This window comes from Protopterus annectens, chromosome 8.part0 (assembly GCF_019279795.1).
Source record: "Protopterus annectens isolate FY-2018-M chromosome 8.part0, PAN1.0, whole genome shotgun sequence".
Classification (NCBI taxonomy): Eukaryota; Metazoa; Chordata; order Ceratodontiformes; family Protopteridae; genus Protopterus; species Protopterus annectens.
The window spans coordinates 1,420,499,339-1,420,515,135 of record NC_056741.1 but is presented as its reverse complement, the minus strand read 5'-3'; the positions used below and the strand labels follow the sequence as shown (position 1 = coordinate 1,420,515,135).

The window sequence follows — 15,797 nt, the reverse complement described above, 5'->3', positions numbered from 1 at the left end:
TTTACAAAATGTTGTATTTCAACCTTAGTAATGGATTGCATTTCACAATACACCCATAACTTAGTAATCCTTGTCCCTTGCTGGTATCATAGGAATGTATATTAGTTATTCATTACATTACAAAAGTTTGTGAAAAATATAATATGACATTACAGAACATTTTCAATGCCCATCTGACAAGTGATTGCAGAAGAACATTGTATCACATTCTAGCAAGGTTAAGGTTTTAATGTTTGTTGCTGAAAAAATGTGTTAAGCCTGTTATATATAACTGACCACCCTCCATACAAGTGGGCATCCAAGAACTTAGCCATTTGCACTGGAAAAGCATACATTGCTTTATTTAATACTGCAATTTAGTACTCATTTACACAGCTGTTGTCCTCCTTACATGACCTGTACTTTTACTTTTTTTTGTGAGGGGGGGGGGCTGTATTTACTTGTGTGTACTAATATTTTTTTTGCTTATTTTGTACATCAGTATTGATTCTCATATGGAGGACAGCACCAGTGGGTTTACTGCAGAACATTCAAGTTACAATTCAGCTATTCATACTCACATCTTTGGCGTAGTCTCCCCCACCACAACCCTGTGCCAGTGATGGTGGATGTGCACTAGCCTTTGCACATGTTTTATGTTGTTATGGTTCCATATCTGTGTGGGAAAGTAAAATGCTTAATGGACATTATTGTACAAAGCCCATAGGTGGATATTGCAGAATTTAAAGTTGTGCAATATTATTGACTTTACTGTATATAGGACAGATGTCTTATCTTAGGGAAATATAACTACTTGCATATAGAATTAAGCAGTAAACCTTTTTTTTTAAATAGGCTCCACATTACCTTGGACCTCAGATGAGTGAAAAATAGGTTCCATATTTACTATACTGTTTCCCGCTCTACCAGTTTTGCTGTACAATTTTCTGGGTAATGCAGTCCATACTAAGTCAAACAGGGTACAAAAAACCTTTTTGATAGAACTCTGGCAACAGCAGCAGCAGTGACTTTCATTATAGCCTGCTGCACATATGACTGTCTAATGGAGGTAGCAAATGCTAACATGCTTTTCTTAAGAGTGATCATGGCTGCACTAAGTGTACTCAATAGCTTTATACCTTTGTGAAAAGCTTCATGCAAATGTTATGTTTGATCAGGTAGTTAGCATGTAATTTGGCTACTTATGCTTTCATTAACATATTCTGCTGTTTTCCTTTGGCAGCTTTACTTGTCATTTAGTGAATACAAAATAGTACACTATAGTGTATCTCTTAGTGAATCCAGCCCATAAGCTTTTTAACGTTGATGCTATAATGTGCTAGACTATCAAACATTTCCATTGCTGATGCCTATTATGATGGAAACAAATTGTCACTACCTTGTGGCAATAGTTATTATAGTTCTATGATAAGCCATATACAAGAAAATGTATATGAAACACTGAACCCTAATGCCAGCAGTAATACAAACATCTGCATTGCAGTAGTGCATCACAATAATGATATTAACTGTTATGATTCAAACGTCTTAAGAAACATATTGTAAAAGGACAGATGGCCCTGTGATTTTTTTTAAACAGTAAATTGCATTAAAGCAATACTCAAGCAACCCTTCCTTGCCTACTGTGCTCAAAAACTGGCCTATATTATTTACCTTCATAATCTTAGCTGTGCTAAGAAACTAAATTTGACACTGATGGTCTCTATGACTTAAACCAAAAAGTCAATGCTCCAAACTATCAAAAAACATTCAAGTAAACATAGCACAATATATCTGGACTCAGGTATATTTGTATAGCAAAGCTAACAACTGCCTTAGTACCACTACACACATTATTAGCACTATCTATTAAACATTATAGAATCATAATCATATAATCATTGAATGTGCAAGGTAACTAGGCCATCTGGCCATTTATGCCTTTCAAGTACCCACCATGAGACCTTACTTCCTTTTTTGAGAAGCAATAGGCCGGTTATAATGAGGGTGAATATAATATCATTTATTCTTAAAGGAAAATAGTGCGTCATGTTACTTGATCTTGAGAGGCAGTTCATTCCAAAGAAGGGGTACTCTTATGTGACAAATCTGTCTCTTCATTGTGATTTTTTATTTGCTGAGGCAGATTCAGATGGAGGGGCTGGCATAAAGGTTAAGGTGTTTACCTTACAGACACATGGTACAGGGTTTGATTCTCACATGGGGTAATTGGCTAGGCTTAAAATGGCCCACAAGGGCAGTTAGCCTAGTACTAATCTATGAACCTATGAATCTATGAACAGTGGGAGGGTGTATGTGCCCCATTGACCAGTGTGTGCCCACCATAAAGCCCAGCAGCCCTGGTTTAATAAGCTACTGGCTGTCCAGTGTCCAGTAGCCCAGCCTGGGTTACCTGGGATAGCTCTGTTGAGTGAAAGCTGGACATAAAGCTACTCAACCCACCAAATGTGAACTGAGAATTGCTACACTTTCTTAGGTTCTCTTACAGGATGCAGCTTAGATGTGGATAATGTGATGATACTGAGGAGGCTGGACAGTCTATGTTTCTAGAAGACAAGATGGAAGGGCAGTGCAGCAAAGCCACTTGGCTTGGGATCCAGAGTCTATGAGTCAGGTGGAGGACAGGCTAGAAATGGTGTGGAAATTGTGGTGAGAGAGAGGATTCAAAAGACAGTGAGGGATATCATCAGAATTAATGACAGACTCACGGCAATCAGACTCCAGTGTAATAATAGGGCAGTAGAGCAGTATTCATAATGTGAGCGAATGCAACACAGCGGGGTTGTAATAGTGAGGAAAAGACTGCACTCAGACAGCATTTGCAGGACAACATGAATTGGTGTTGGTAATGGGAGACGTGAATGCACATATCAGGGCACAAAGACCAGAATATGAGGACTGCCTGGTTCCACACTGGTGGGGCAACAATAAAGAAGGAGATGCCATTCTAGACTTCTGTCAGGCATGTCTTGATAGTAACTAACACATGATCTTAGAAAGAGAAAGAGTCACAAGATTACATACAAGAGTGGCCGACATGCAACTCAGGTAGACTTCCTCCTTGTAAGAAAGGGGCAGTGATTGCAAAGGCATCCTCAGTGAGACAATCAGCCTACAGCATAAACAACTGGTTGCCACAATCAGCTGAAAGTAGTGATCAGAGAAGGCTCTACAGTCAACTGAGACCAAGCTGAAAACCTTGAAGTTGACTGTTGAGAAAGTACAACAGTTCAGGGAATTATTCAGGGCTCTAGCACTTCAAGAAAAGGAGGAAATTGGTGGAGTTGAAGAAGAATGGCAGTGCCTCAAAACAGCATGTGTAAGGGCTACAGAATAGATATGCAGCTGAGCTAAGTATGGAAATAAGGTACATAAGGAAAGCAGGTGTTTGAATGCAGAAGTCCAGAAAGTCATCAAAAGAAAGAAGGAGTGCAGGAAACAGTGGTAGATAGAAAGGATAGACCAGGGTAGGAAGGAAATCTGGCTGGCTAACAAAGAAACTAAGAAAGGAGTTTCAATACAAAGAACAAGACATCAGATGCACTCTACCAGCTTCTGGAATTTGACTCAGTAGATGGCACAAATAAACTATATCAGGTTGCAAGGCAAAGACAGAAAGATAAAGAAGACAGTCAGACACTCTTCAAAAGGATGCCAGCAACAACCTGCTTACCAGTCCACAGGACATCAAAGCCAGATGGAAGGAGTATTTCTGGGAGCTTGTAAATGAAGAAAACCACACAGAAGCTGTAATGCCCCAGAAACAGCCAATGATGAGAGAAGAAGAAGAGCCCACCCTAGAAGAAATAAGAATAGAACTAAGGAAAATGAAGTCAGGGAAAGCAGCAGGCCCAGATGAGGTCACAGCAGATATGATAAAGATAGTGGATCAGATAGGGGAGAAATAGTTCTTCAGGTACTCATAGCATTGTGGAGAGAAAGGCATATCCCAGATGACTGGAAAAGAAGCATACTCATGCCAGTGTACAACAACAAAGTGGATATCCATAACCAACTGTGGGCAGTATAGAGGCATCAAACTCCTATAACATTGCATGAAATTTCTAGGAGAGTGATTGATAAACGGATACACAGAGTAGAAGCATGTAAGATGAGAGATGAGCAGTTTGGATTCGAATCAGGATGCAGCACAACTGACCCAATGTTTTCAGTGAGACTGTTAGTCTAGAAGAAGCTAGAGATTAGGAAAGAGTCCACCTGGCCATTCCTAGACTTGAAGAAAGCATATGACAGGGTCCCAAAAAAGCTAATTTGGGAAGTACTGTGGTAGTCTAAAGTCTCAGAAACATTGGTAGAATTAGTGCAGGCTATGTACAAGGACCCAATGACTCAAGTACGAACTGTGTTTGGTCTCACAGAGTGGGTCCCAGTGGGAGTGGGTGTGAACCAAGGTTCAGCTCTGAGTTCAGTGCTGTTCATACTGGTGATGGACTACATTAGAAAACAGGTCGGAGGGTACAGATCAACAAAGCTGATGTATGCAGACAATTTGGCATTATAGGGAGAATCTGAGCAAGAACTTCAGCATAGGATAGGAGAATAGAATGCAAAAGTGAGGCACATGCCATGAAACTAAGCACAGATAAGATACTGGTAATGGCAGCAAATTGGGGAAATCAGAAGAAACTGAGAATTGAGATAGAAGGGAAGATAGTGGAGCAGGTAAATAGCTTCAAGTATCTGGGAGGGGTGGTTGAGCAGAAGGCAAGTCTAAATGAAGAGGTCAGAGCTAGAATCAAAGGGACTACATCCAACTGGCAGAGTCTCAGGTAATACTAGAAAGGTCCCAAAGAACACAAACTCGAGGTATGGACAAAAAGGAAGTTTATGAAGCGCTTTTCATCAAATGCAGTGATTTGACTTCCTCAGACAACAAAACAATTCCATTCAAGTTAAAAAAACATTAAAATACATTCAAAAGGTTATATGACCCAGTAATTTACATAATAAATTAGTAACCATTAAAACCATTTCATCCTAAATTCTACTAACTTTGTTTATACAATTTCTTATACTTAAAAAACATTTACTATGGGAACTTAAATAAAGCTACTACATTCTAGATAATATATAAACATAAATAAATACATGTATATAGATCTAATATAATTTATCTCTACATTCCTCGTGTTATACCTGGTAACATTTACCTGTTGATTAACTATAACAAACTGACACAGTGTGTTCTTTATAATGAAAGTATCAATGTTAGATAAGGGTAAATATAAATGACAATGCCAAGGGCCTTATTTCTTATCTATACAAATTCTTAAGTTTCAGATAAGACTGAATAGAACATTCCTCATTTCGCCCTGGAAAGTTGTGAGCATCTAACCTAAGTTGCCACAATAACTCCATTTGTTCAAGTAAAAGGGAACTGGGACCCTGACTAGGTCCCTGTGTAACCTGGTCGATAGCTCTAAACCTAAATTTATGAGTAGGTTCTTCTTCTATATGTTTTGCTAAAGCATTATCTGTCTTATTTCTCCTGTTACTGTAGAGGTGTTCATATATTCTCTCTCTCAGTTTTCTATCAGTTTTTCCTATATAGAATGTTGGGCAGAAGTCACATTGGGCTAAGTACACCACCATTTTTGTGTTGCATGTAAATCTCTTTTTAATATGGTAAGTCTTGTTCCTTATATTAAATTTTTGCCCTGTTACAATATACCCGCAATAGTTACATGATTCACATTTTAACATCCCAGCAGTTCTAATAAAACTAGTGTCCTGTATTTCTAACAAATTCTTTAAGTTTTGTCCCCATCTACATACAAATCTTGGCTTCGCTTCTATCTTGTTAGCTATGTGTTTGTCATTAGTCAAAAAGTTCCAGTTCTTCAAAATTACTTTCTTCAGGTCAGGTGTTTCTTTTAAATGTAAAAATAAAACTAGTACTATAGTTCTTATTACTAACATCATCCACATTCGAGTTACTACTAGTTTGGTTCTCTATTATAATGTCCATGTCATCTTGGTTTGCAACAGTATTTAATGTTTCTTTCATTTGTAAAATTGGTTTATATATACCTGACGATCTTTTCCTAGTTACTTCTGAAATTATATCCAATAACAGTAATTTAGGATAGCCTCTCTGCATAAACATTCTTTTTAAATGTTCACATTCATTCAAAAGTCACTCTCTAAAGTTGTCATCCTAGCTGCTCGAACTAACTGGCCTTTGATGACTGACTTTTTTTGATAGTAGGGATGTGAACTTGTAAAGTATAAGAATGTGTTAGAATAAGTTTCTTTATGGAAGATACTTGCTGTATAACAATTTACTTCTTTTTTGATCAGAATGTCTAAGTAAGAGATAATATTATTGTTAAAGTTTCAAAAAATTGCTGCTGTTGTTGAACGACTCCACTACGTTCATAGCTCTTAATTCATCTCCCTTAAGAATGATAAAAATATCATCTAAAAAACGTGTGTAATAATGGATAGATTCCATTAAGTTGGCATCAGAGAAAATGTTTTGATGTTCTCAGTGGGTCATAACTAAATTAGCAGAACTGGCACCTACTGGTGAGCCTATAGCTATCCCGATTTTTTGTAAGAATATTTCGTTTTCAAATGAAATATAATTATTCTCCAGTATTATAGTAAGTAGTTCTACTATTCTAATGTCTGTTATAAGGGCATCATATATACGCATCATAGCTAATATTGCTTGGATTCCTTCCTCGTGTCGTATTGAGCTATAAAGGTCACATACATCAACTGTTAAAAAAGTGTATTCACTGTTAAATGATAGCTGATTTAAATCTGCTAAGAATGTTCAAGAGTCACGGTTGATTTGTCTTTCTTGACTTACATATTTTTTCAAGATGTTGTCAACTACTTTCGCACTAGCATATGTGATAGACTGTCTTGCATCTACAAGAGCCCTCATTGGAGGTTCAACTATATTCTTGTGAATCTTAGGTACTGCAAAGATCCGTGGGATCTTTGGAAAAGGCATCGTTAAGTAGTTGTAAGTTTTCAAATCAATGATGCCTTCTATAAGCATATCATTAAAATAGGAATTGATGTTACGATATGCTGTGTGTAGTTTGTTAGTGCTGACCTTCAAATATGTTTGGGTACTTAATGTTCTCTGTGTTTTCTCTTTGTAATCATTTTTATTCATAACAACTAAACCTCCACCTTTGTTTGGTTTGATTAATCTAATAGGTTCATTTCTTAAATCAAGTAGTAACTTGTGTACATCGAAAGTAATATTATTATAAATACAATTTTTAAATACCTCCCTAATGTCTAGTTCACATATTTCGTCAAAAACAAACAAGATGGGGTGCAAGGGCAGGTTAAACGTACTAGAGACATACAAGTTACTATTTAAGCTGTTGTTGTTACCACACATAATGCTTCAATTGAGTTTCCTCACAAAGCATTTAAAGTCCAACAGTACTCTTGTTATATCTAAATGAGGTGTTGGGACAAATGTCAAGCCTTTCAAAAGCAAGTCTGCTAACTCTTGGCTAGCAGTACTGTTGGAATAGTTATAAACTTTAAAGTCACCTGTTTTGTTGTAGATGATAGTAAAAGGGCTATGGTTCTGGACAGCCGTAATTTCATTTATCTCTTCTGTTTCTGTTTCACTTTCCCTCGAGTGTTGTATGGGTTCTGTTGGTTTACTGCTCCCAGGTTTTTGTTCTGTTTTTTCACTGAGTGAAAATTTTGCCGGTTCCTTTGTGTTACCGATGCATAAGTATTAAGCCTTTGATCATTCACATTAAAGTTATTTCCAAAATCCAAACATTCCCCCACATTTCCTTCCAAGTTACTATTGCTAGTAGATGGTGTTTCAAGGTCTACTTCCTCCCTCTGTGTACTGCCTCCAGTATTATGGTTCAGTGGTATTACGTTAGCGAGACTCGTAGAGTTCCATACTTGCGAAGGGGGCGGGTTCAGATAGGTTGCATAGTCTAATCGGTCTCGCTCAAGTTTCTTTAGTTTTAAGGTTTTCAGTTTATCTATTTGTTGCCCAATACTGTTGAAAATTCTCTTATGATCATAATGGTAACAGGAGTAGTTAGAGTGACTCTTAATGTCTAAATTCAGTTGTTCAATGTCTTTCGTCTGAGCATCCATTTGTTATTTATAATGTTTGTTCATCAACTCGTTGTCTTGCCGGTTAAATAGTTGAACAAGTTCTTTATGAAAGGCAGACCCATTTTCTAAGCCTGTGGGGTACTGCCATGATCTAAGTCCCTTTGGGACTATATTAGAGTTACAACACTCATTAAAGTAAATTGTCTCTAGTTGCAACTTTTTATATTTTAGAAGTTTGTAATTAAGTTCTTTTAAACTGTCAACTAACATATTCATTTCCTCCAGCCGGAGGTACCATTGTTGATTCTGTACTTGCCTTAAACAGAGTTGGTCTATCTTGCAACCAGGCGGAAATATCTGGTGTCCCGATAAGCCTTGAGGAAAGGTTGGTGTGAGCAGTATGTATTGGGTTGTTATCACTGGTACCGTTTGCTGCGTACCCCACTCCACTCAATTGTATAGTCTCAGGTATATATGATGACAGAAGAATGCCAAAGAAGCTGAAAAGTAAGGTGTACAAGACAGTGGTGCAACCAGTCCTACTGTATGGTACAGAAACCAGGGCAGTAATAGTAGAACAGATGAAGAAGATACAGGTGATGGAAATGAAGTGCCTGAGAAGGGTGGTAGGATACACACTGTAAGACAGACAAAAAAGTGATGGCATAAGAGCAGAAGCCAAAGTAGCTCCAATTGCAGAAGAGATCAAAGAGAACAGATTGCAATGGTTCGGGTACATGTGCAGAAAAGCAGAAAGGCAATCTGCTGAAGAAAATTTGGGACAGACAGACAGAGGGTAAAAGGAGATGAGAACATCCAGCAAAAAGATGGATGGATTATGTGAAAGAAGATCTGTGACAGTCAGGCATGAGTGTGGCATTGAATCAAGAGAGGTGGCGACAGTTAACACAATACCCTGACCCCATATAGAAAATGGGACAAAAGGGGTCTAATGATGATGATGATGTAAGTAAAGAAGGATTTAATTATCCTTATCTTCTGATGCCAGCCAAAGTTCATGAGAAGCCTTTTATTTTCTTTATCCATAGATCCATAGTCAAGTACAAGGCTAGCTGCCATTGCATGCCATTTTAAGCCCAGCCAGTTTCCCTTCAATGGTGACAACCAAATCCTGCACCTTGTGAATGTAAGGTAAATTCCCAACCCACTACAAATTTCCATCCCTTGTTGATGGTGTTTTTCAGTACCTTGGATAACCTTTTGATGATGACCTTGATTTGTGGATCTTTATTTTGGCTGATGTTCTAATGAGCTTTTCCTATTATTATGCTGTTTATTTATACATGTAGTCTACCAGGCTGGTTTGCTATTAGTCTTCCCACATATATGCAGTTTTCTAGGTGTGCATTGAATTTATTTGCATAACTAAAGTGTCAACATTTTAGGGATCACAGTTATACTTGAACTTAAGACTTCATCATGAAATAGTATGAACTTTGTACATTTGAAGTGTTTCAGTACTGCGGTATTTGCATTTATTGGTTTAGGGATCTTGAATAGAAGGTTTTATGTTTGCAGTCAGACTTGAGTGGGGAAGGGTTTACCAGTGGAATAGTGCTTATAGATGCTGTATTTGTATGAATCAAGTCAATAACATGCTGTCTTCTAATGGGGTCTTTAACTATTTGATCCAGGGAATTTTTATTTATGAACTCAAGAAATGTTATAGCATAGCTTACATTTGAGGTATAGGTCTATCAGTTTATCAGTGGGTAGTTAAAGACTCCTAGAATGATGAAATTTTTGTGTATTTGACATTCATCCAATGTATTAAAGAAATTGTCATGGCTTTGTTGGTCATCAATGGAATCGTGTAGCATGTTATGATCTGATAGGTGCTTTTTTGTTTAGAGAGAGTTGAATCTCAATAAGTTTTATCAGAAACTTATACCTAGTGAACACTGCAGACCTCTGCTAGAATTATGATTTCCTCCATGCAACCTTATATGTATATAAAGGAAAAACTTAAATTCTCAAAGCCCAAGATTTTGTAATAGCTTTTTCATTTCACAAATGAAACTTAGAGAAAAAAGCATCTCTAGATGCACATCTGAAATATGTCCAAAAGGATCAGTCCATTACTCAGATCAACAAACATTTAATATACAAGATACAGACAATGTTCGAATATCTTCCATGCAATTTAAATCATATTCTTTCTAACAGTCAAAAAAAAAAAAAATAAAGGACCAAGAGTTTAATGAGTTGTGCTGTTGCAGAATAAAAATATATTTTTTTCCTGTTTCATCATCAATGTCTGGAAGAAAAAGGAGTCTCGATTACTATCAGAAAGTGACCTGTGGAAAGAAGATGTTAATTTTCAAGAGAAGAAGACAGAGATGCAGCATTTCCTCAAATTACAAATCTCTGATGAACGGATGAAACTTCAGGATCGATTGGAACGAGGAGACCTTGACCATTTAACTAAGCAGGTAATTTGTAATCATTCTTCATTCATTACAGAAGAGTATTTGTATTGATGAAGCTAATGAGTCCCTCACTGATCTAGTTTGTTTATTTATATACTGATCCCATGAGATACTAATCTTTTTTAATCAACAACTCTTTTTAATCGTCCTTCATAAGCATTTCCTAAAGCTAACCCCATGTGTTTTTGAATTCCTTTACTAACTGTGGAATCGCGTACAGTTTGGGGAGAATATTCAAATCACCCACTCATGTTCAGTGACATGATAATGCGTTATGTGTTGCATGCATCATCTGAAGTGTCATTGTGTCTTCAAGTTGTGTCCAGTTTTAATTTTATGTATTTATTTTGCAAGGTTGGTACTTTCATACGTTTTTATTTTATTTATTTTGCAAAACTGGTACCCTCTTGCTGCGTAAATTCCTTAGTTTTGCCACTTTCCACACTTTTTTATATAAAGATCATAAAGACTGTGGTCTTATAGTACCACTGTATATGGTCTTTAATGCAGAGCTACATTGTGTTTTGCAAAGTTAAGATCCTCAGAAATGTAAACAGTGTTTACATAGTATTGTATAAACTGAAAACCAAAAGAAAAAATAGCCATGTTTCTGTTAGTACTGCATCTATGCAGGTACCTAATTACCAGCTTTTCTTGTCACAGTTTGTTTTGTTGTCACAGTTTCTTGCATAGCTCTTGAGTCATCTGTAATGGATTTTCACCATCCCGTCTTTGTCTGTTTTTACTTTAGCTTCAAATATTTTGCATGCTTCCTTCTTGTTTTTTTTTTTTTTTTTTTTTTTTTTTGGGGATAGATGCATTTCTACACTTCCTTCTATATCCTTGTCACACAACTCCATGCCACCAATAAAAAGGTATGTTTTCTTCCAGATTATTTGCAATGATATTTGTAAAGACACTAAAAGACCCAACTGTTTTAACTATCATATGCAGCCAATATAATACTCAAGTCAAATTGAAGAAAAGGATTGGGGTATCACAGTGCTGTTATGTAACAACACGTAGAATCCACCCTTTATGAATGGCTGGTTCATATTTTTTCATAAGAAAATCAGCTTTAACTATTGAATGAAATGCTACAAAACAATCAGTATCTTTAAATATAATTAGTTATGCATCAGTGATGAAAATGCTTCACCAATGTATCCTCGAGGCACGATGTGACACAGATCTAGCCCACTGAGTTAAAAGATCCAAGGTATCAAGTCACAAAGAAAATGCTAATTAGAATTGGTTTTTTTTTTGTTTTTTTTGGGGTTTTTTTGCAGATAATAACAGGTGACAAGTCCCTCAGAATTCCCAATCTTAAACACCCTAACTTCATGGCTGCAGAGGTGCTTCTCAGTGCAGCTTTAACATGTTTCTGAATCTGAACTTCTGTCCTGTGCTAATGGACTAACCTAGCATGAGCAGAGCACGGGTCTCTGAATCCCAAGGACAGCGGGGAGGGAAGGAAAGATTTATTCTAATTGCAGATACCAGATAAAATGTATGATAAAAACATATCTGCTAAACTATATAAATATGTTTATCTATAATCTTGGCATATCTCCATTGCTGTAAAAAAAGAGTTATAGTAATGGAAAAAGTCTGGGCGACAGGACCTTTTTCCATTGCTATAACTTTGATTTACAACGTGCGCGCTGACCAATCAGCATGCACATTTTTGAATATTAATGGGGGGTCGCTGTATAATCCTCTTTAGATTACATGGCTTGAAGAATTGTGTGCCTGTTTGGACTCTTTTAGCTTCTGGGTGCTCCTTTCTTTGCTCTTCACTGTATTGCCAACACACAGCATTATGAGAAAGGGACAGTATGTACTTTTCTTAGATTTAACACTGAAAACTTGTTTCAAAAATTACTACAATGAAGCCAAAATGATTTTTAAAAAAACTAAACAGAATTTCTGTCTCAACCTGTCAATGCCTTTCTGTCCTGACTTCTGTTATTTTCAGAAGATAGGCCCATGTGCAACATAATAATAATAATAACAATAATAATAATAATAATAATAATAATAATAATATTGTTGTTCTTGTTGTTTGTTGTAATTTTTTTTATTCATCTGTTTTCCTGTTAATATCCATTTGACACAAGTGCAATTTTTCAAGGGTGATCTTGTAGCAAAGCTCTGGTTAAGTGGCTTGGTGAAGTTGAATACTGAAGTGATGAAATCCAGCACTGGAGGCTGAATCTTGCTAACCCTTCCTAGTTTAAGATTTGGTAATGTACTAGCAGGTCTCTAGTCTACATATGTAGATTGATAGCAGTGGTAACGTATTCCATTCCGGGGTGAGACTGCACTTTACCTTGCATCTTCTTCTTTTTCTTTCGGCTGCTCCTGTTAGGGGTCGCCACAGCGGATCATCTGTTTCCATTTTTTCCTGTCCTCTGCATCTTGCTCTGTCACACCAACCACCTGTATGTCCTCTCTCATCACATCCATAAACCTTATCTTAGGCCTTCCTCTTTTCCTGTTACCTGGCAGCTTCATCCTTAGCATCTTTTTCCGAATATACTCTGCATCCCTCCTCATCACATGTCCAAACCAATGTAATCTTGCCTCTCTGGCTTTGTCTCCAAATCTTCCAACCTGGGCTGAGCCTCTAATATATTTGTTCCTAATCCTGTCCACCCTTATCACACCCAGTGCAAATCTTAACATCTTTAACTCTGCCACGTTTAGCTCTGACTCCTGCCTTTTTGTCAATGCCACTGTCTCCAACCCATATAACATAGCTGGTCTCATTACCCTCTTGTAGACCTTCCCTTTCACTCCTACTGGTACTTGCCTGCCACAAATCACTCCTGACACTCTTCTCTACCCACTCCATCCTGCCTGTACTCTCTTAATCATCTCTTTTCTACACTCACCATTACTCTGAACTGTTGATCCCAAGAACTTAAACTCATTCACCTTTGCCACCTCTACTCCCTGTATCCTCACCATTCCTCTATCCTCCCTCTCATTCACACATATATTCTGTCTTAGTCCTGCTGACCTTCATTCCTCTTCTCTCTAGAGCATATCTCCACATCTTCAGGGTCTCTTCAATCTGTTCCCTGCTCTCACTGCAGATCACAATGTCATCTGCAAACGTCATAGCCCACAGGGACTCCTATCTGATCTCGTCTGTCAACCTGTCCATCACCATTGCAAATAAGAAAGAAAGGGCTCAGAGCTGATCCTTGATGTAATCCCACCTCCACCTTAAAAGCATCCGTCACTCCCACTGCAGACCTCACCACTGTCACACTACCTTCGTATCTATCCTGTACCACTCTTACATACTTCTCTGACACTCCCGGCTTCCTCATACAATACCACAACTCCTCTCTAGGCACCCTGTCATATGCTTTCTCTAAGTCCACAAAGACACAATGCAACTCCTTCTGACCTTCTATTTACTTCTCCAGCAACACTGTCAGAGCAAACATCACTCTAATCATCAATCAAAACACTAATCATCACCTCCCTTCTTAACGTAGCTTCCACGACTCTTTCCCATAACTTCATGCTGTGACTGATCAATTTAATCCCTCTGTAGTTACTACAGCTCTGCACATCACCCTTTTTCTTAAAAATCAGTACCAAAACACTTTTTCTCCATTCCTCAGGCATCCTCTCACTTTCCAAGATTTCAGTAAATAATCTAGTTAAAAACTCCACTGCCATTTCACCTAAACACCTCCACACTTCCACAGGTATGTCATCTGGACCAACAGCCTTTACGTTCTTCATCCTCTTCATAGCTATCCTTACTTCCTTCTTGCTAATCCACTGCACTTCATGATTCACTATCACATCATCCAACCTTCTCTCCCTCTCATTCACTTCATTCATCAGCCCCTCAAAGTACTCTTTCCATCTGCTCAACACACTCTCCTCGCTTGTGAGAACGTTTCCCTCATTATCCTTTATCACCCTTACCTGCTGCACATCTTTCCTAGCTCTGTCCCTCTGTCTAGCCAATTAGTACAGATCCTTTTCTCCCTCCTTAGTGTCTATCCTTTCATACAACCCTTCATACGCCTTATCCTTAGCCTTCGCCACCTCTCTCTTTGCCATGCACCTCATCTCCTTATACTCCTGTCTACTTTCTTCATCCCTCTGAAAATCCCACTTCTTCTTCGCCAACCTGTTTCTCTATATACCCTCCTGTACTGTACACTGCTTTTTCATACTGAGAGTTGTATTTTCTGTTTGTGTGTGCTCTATCCAAACTTTTCTGTGCATTTTTGTCTGTTACAGTTAAAAGCATTCTCGAGTCTGCTCTTTGATCTCTTTAAAACTTTCATTTAGTGGCTACAGCTAGGAACTGTAATAGTGTGCATTACTATAATTACTTTTTTTATTTAAATTACTAAATTGTAAACTGTTTTTTCATACTGAGACTTGGATTTTCACTTTGTGGGTGTTCTTTCTATGCTTTTAAAGTGAGGTTTCTGTGTTCTGCTCAGGTGGCATAATCTTGATAGAGGCCTGTTGTCTAGGCTGGAAGTTTTGTTTGAGTTTTCTGTGTTTCTGGCAGCCATTTTCTGCTGATTGTCTTCATTATTATTGAGAGTAACAAGGCCTCCTGACCTTCTGTAGTACGAGTGATTGGGTAATAGCAGGGGCTGAGTAGTAATCTGATCTTCCAACTCCTCCATTCTTACTGCTATACAAATTCTGTGTCTTATAAAGGTTTTGCTTGTATTGTCAGGCTCTGGATTGCATTGCTTAAGTGGAAATTCCTTAAGATTCCAAGAGCAGGCTAAGTTATTTTTTACACTTATTTCACTGAACTGCACTTCTGAAATGCTTATAATTGTGCTACACAGTTGATCTGCTATATTTTTGCACTGTTATAATGCTTTTTTATTGTTTCACTGCATTTATGTACTGTTTTATACTGTTTTAACATTACTTAACTGTAAACTGCTTTTTCATACTGAGAGTTGTATTTTCTGTTTGTGTGTGGTCTATCCTAACTTTTCTGTGCATTTCTGTCTGTTACAGTTAAAAGCATTCTTGAGTCTGCTCCTTGATCTGTTTAAAGCTTTAATTTAGTGGCTACAGCTAGGAACTGTAATAGTGTGCATTACTATAATTACTTTTTTAATTTAAATTACTAAATTGTAAACTGTTTTTTCATACTGAGACTTGGATTTTCTCTTCGTGGGTGTTCTTTCTATGCTTTTAAAGTGAGGTTTCTGTGTTCTGCTCAGGTGGCATAATCTTGATAGAGGCCTGTTGTCGAGG

At 37.5% G+C, this 15,797-nt stretch overlaps 1 protein-coding gene across 1 annotated transcript in view; it reads left to right on the top strand.

Moving 5' to 3' along the window:
* The window catches only part of LOC122808494, a 666,541-nt gene that overhangs the window by 525,822 nt on the left and 124,922 nt on the right, over window positions 1–15,797 (top strand). Inside the window, exon 24 of the mRNA XM_044079450.1 lies at window positions 10,365–10,532. Within this exon, the coding sequence (XP_043935385.1) occupies window positions 10,365–10,532 (168 nt within the window). The remainder of the gene's footprint in view (window positions 1–10,364; window positions 10,533–15,797) is intronic.